The sequence below is a fragment of the Acyrthosiphon pisum genome, chromosome X (genome assembly GCF_005508785.2).
Source record: "Acyrthosiphon pisum isolate AL4f chromosome X, pea_aphid_22Mar2018_4r6ur, whole genome shotgun sequence".
Lineage (NCBI taxonomy): Eukaryota > Metazoa > Arthropoda > Insecta > Hemiptera > Aphididae > Acyrthosiphon > Acyrthosiphon pisum.
Window position 1 is genome coordinate 52,718,986 of NC_042493.1, and position 3,433 is coordinate 52,722,418.

General features: G+C 25.8%; 1 protein-coding gene across 1 annotated transcript in view; it reads right to left on the reverse strand.

Annotated features, from left to right (window-relative positions):
• Window positions 1–215: 215 nt before the first annotated feature.
• LOC100165657 (trifunctional enzyme subunit alpha, mitochondrial) overlaps window positions 216–3,433 on the reverse strand; it is a 14,262-nt gene continuing 11,044 nt past the window's right edge. Inside the window, exons 11-12 of the mRNA XM_001949290.3 lie at window positions 1,874–2,076; window positions 216–912 (exon numbers count right to left, since the gene is read on the reverse strand). Coding sequence (XP_001949325.2) covers window positions 709–912; window positions 1,874–2,076 — 407 coding nt within the window. The 3' untranslated portion in view covers window positions 216–708. The remainder of the gene's footprint in view (window positions 913–1,873; window positions 2,077–3,433) is intronic.

Sequence of the window (3,433 nt, forward strand, 5' to 3'; positions counted from 1 at the left end):
TAATACAGTTATTTCAATATCAAACAATTATTGGGCGCATGTTCCACGAAGTGTGGTATCACCCGAACAGTGCATTCACACCTGGCGCTGGAACTACATGTACGTATAATCTGCTATTAGTATAAGATCCATGGGTATCACAGTATTTCACATGTATAATCCGTCTATTAGTATAAGATCCATGGGTACTATAAAATAATACAAGTATCAACCCGTCAAGTTATTAAAAAAATATATATTAGTTTTGTTGATTCAAACATGTATTGTTGAAAATCAACATAAAAAATAAGTTTGGACTTTGAACCCTGATTCCTAAAAACTAGTTATACACTAAAAACCTATAAATATTTAATTTAATTTGCTCTAAAAATTCCTTATGTATACAAAATAAAGATAGCAAGTACTTACGATTGCTGTTTTTTAATAAACATAACAAAATAAAAATATAAAGTACACATATTTTTGAAAAAATATATTTTATATAGGCATTATTCAAACAAAACTTGAAATCAATAAAATAATAAATATATAATAATCGCTGAGATATTTTAACACTTGAAATCACCAACAATTTAAAAAAAATAACGAGCATACGAGTACATACGTATTCCATCTCTTAGTGTATTTATTATTAAGCTTTTAAATATAAATTTAGAAAATCAAATCCATTTTTGGATTCTTAAGAATTAATATACAGTTGATCTTCACTTAAGATGGATAAAACTTTTTGGATTTATCCTTAGCGTGATCTAACAATAATTGACAAGGTTTAAATGGTAGACCATAATCGTTTTGGAATGTTTGCATTTTTGACACAAGCTTATCAGCACCATACCAATCAACCCATCTGAATGGACCACCAGAAAACGGAGGAAATCCAAGACCAAACACAGCACCAATATCACCTTCAGTCTGAAACATTTTGATCGCAACATAAATTATAAAACACATTATAACATACTTATTTTAATGTTTTCTAATAATTTTATTTTTCTAAAATAATTTATAGATTGTAAATACAGAATAGTGTATGAATACATACAGAAGTTAAAAACGACAGACCTCTTACCACTCAATTTATTTTATAGGAGTATAAAATTAGAATTAAATTTTTTTTTAATATTTTTATATAATAGAAAATATTAAAAAAATATTTTAATAATTACAATCTCATAAAATTCAATTAAATAAATTTTCTTTGCAAATGTAGAACACAAAGTATGAACGTAAGTAAATTTAATTGCTGGTTTAAACATGAAAATCGTAAACTGGATCCTAAAGAAAATTTATTGATAATTGATGGTTTTATTATTATATTTATATTAATTATAATTCTAAATAAAAACTATTTAATCACACCGGACATATTTTATCAAAAAACACAAAAATTTTTTATTTATTTATTTTTTTATTTAAATTTAAATCTATGAGATTACTGGGCCTCACTGAGACATACTCGTGTGGAGGCCCAGGGTTATCTACTATACATTACATATTTACATACAAATTATAATTGACAGACATCTACAATATTTATGTTTGAAATTTATAACCTAATTGTACAAAAGAAGTAAAAACAAAAACAAAAACAGATAAAGTATGTTAAAGGTAGATTGGTACAAAATAATTCATGACGAATTACTTATTTATTTAGAAATTTATTAGAACTTTTGTTGAACCCTGTTTTTAATTTCCGGTTTTATCATGGGGGAAAAATGTGTACGGCAAAGTATTGATTAATAATATATAGAATGTATTTTGTGATGAAAAGTCAATTAAATTGAATTAGTTCAAAAAAATATATAAAATATAACAGTATCATAATATTTGTCTATATATATAAAGTCATATATTATATATAAGTCATGTATACCGGGCTATTAAGAATTGATTCTTCCAAACATAAAACTGCCTCATTTACAAATCTGGATACCATACGTAGTTGTTGATTTTCAACAGATTGTTCACCTATGGGTTGAAGCTTGAAATTTTCCAACAAACTGATAGCTTCAGTATTTTCTGGTCTACTTTTAGTACCAGCTTTGTACACAAAGTAACCTTTACCAGATTTTCTTCCTAAAATGATGTTAAAAAAAAATTAATACAATTATCAAAATATTTTTAATTATAACATATAGGTATTTAATTTTATTATTTATTATGTGTTGTAATTTAAAAATATTATTCATGCGCACTTGATACTTTTAGAGTACATTATTATTTATTATATTTTATACAGTATACACACAATGACAATTTCATTAGGCAAAAATTAATTTAACCTATTGTAGCATAATGCCTAATAGTAAAATAAATTACTTCAATCACAATAAAATCATACAATTTACTTCCCAGACAGCATTTTGTAATGATAATATTATAAGAGTATTATAATAATGTTATACTAATATTATTCGTTATTATAATGTTATAATAATATTATTAAACAAAAAAATGCTGTCTGTAAAGTAATATTATAGGCTAACCGACGTCTTTGCTCAGAATTGTTTTTCGTACACAATGATTATTGAGTTCAAATTTAACACATTTATTACAGTGACTCTCTAGACACCTAATGTACAGCAGAATATTACTCTTTAAGATTTAAAGGTTTACAATTAAATACAAAATTCTTCTTATTATCATAGTTTTTTTCTAGTCTATGTACAAACATTTTTATAACAAATCCAATGATGAGATACACTCAAACCTACGTCCCAGATTTTTTATATTATAATTATTTTTATGTATACTAAAATAGAGAAAAAACAATCAATATTTTTTTAAGTGTGCATTGTCTTATCTTCATCTTTCTAACTCATAACATAGCAAATTTTAGGTTACAAATTACAAAACTAAAAATAGTGTAATTAGATTGATTTAAAGTATGTAATAACCAGGGCTCGTAAGTTCATGCATCTGCATGTTTTTTTTGCTACACAGGAAAACATGCTAGCTGAGATACAAATCCGTTTCATAACAATAGTAATAATAATATGAAGTTTGATAGTGCATGTTTTTGCATGTTTTGGGTGTAAAGGCATATTTGGCATATAGTCGATTTTTTACAGTCGTTAGTCCATATTATTTCATAAAAATATTTTTTAGACAAATATTTGAAATGTTTCTTGTTTCTTATTTACTTTCCTGTTTACAAAATTATAGTGTTTTGATTTATTTTTATTCAGTGAGCGTGTGACTACCTAATGTCCTAGTACCTACATACTTATTTAGATTTTATGAGTTTTACGAAATATTGCGGAAACAGTGTAATCGCTACCCCTACCATCCTCCACCGTATAAAGTGGCAGCTTCTCACTAACCCAGCATTTATAATTTTGTACATTGCTACACTCTACAGTATAGTTTTCTTACACTCGCCGATGAGTTTACTCGTATGAGTTGTAAGCGTTTATTTCCTGTTATAGTATTT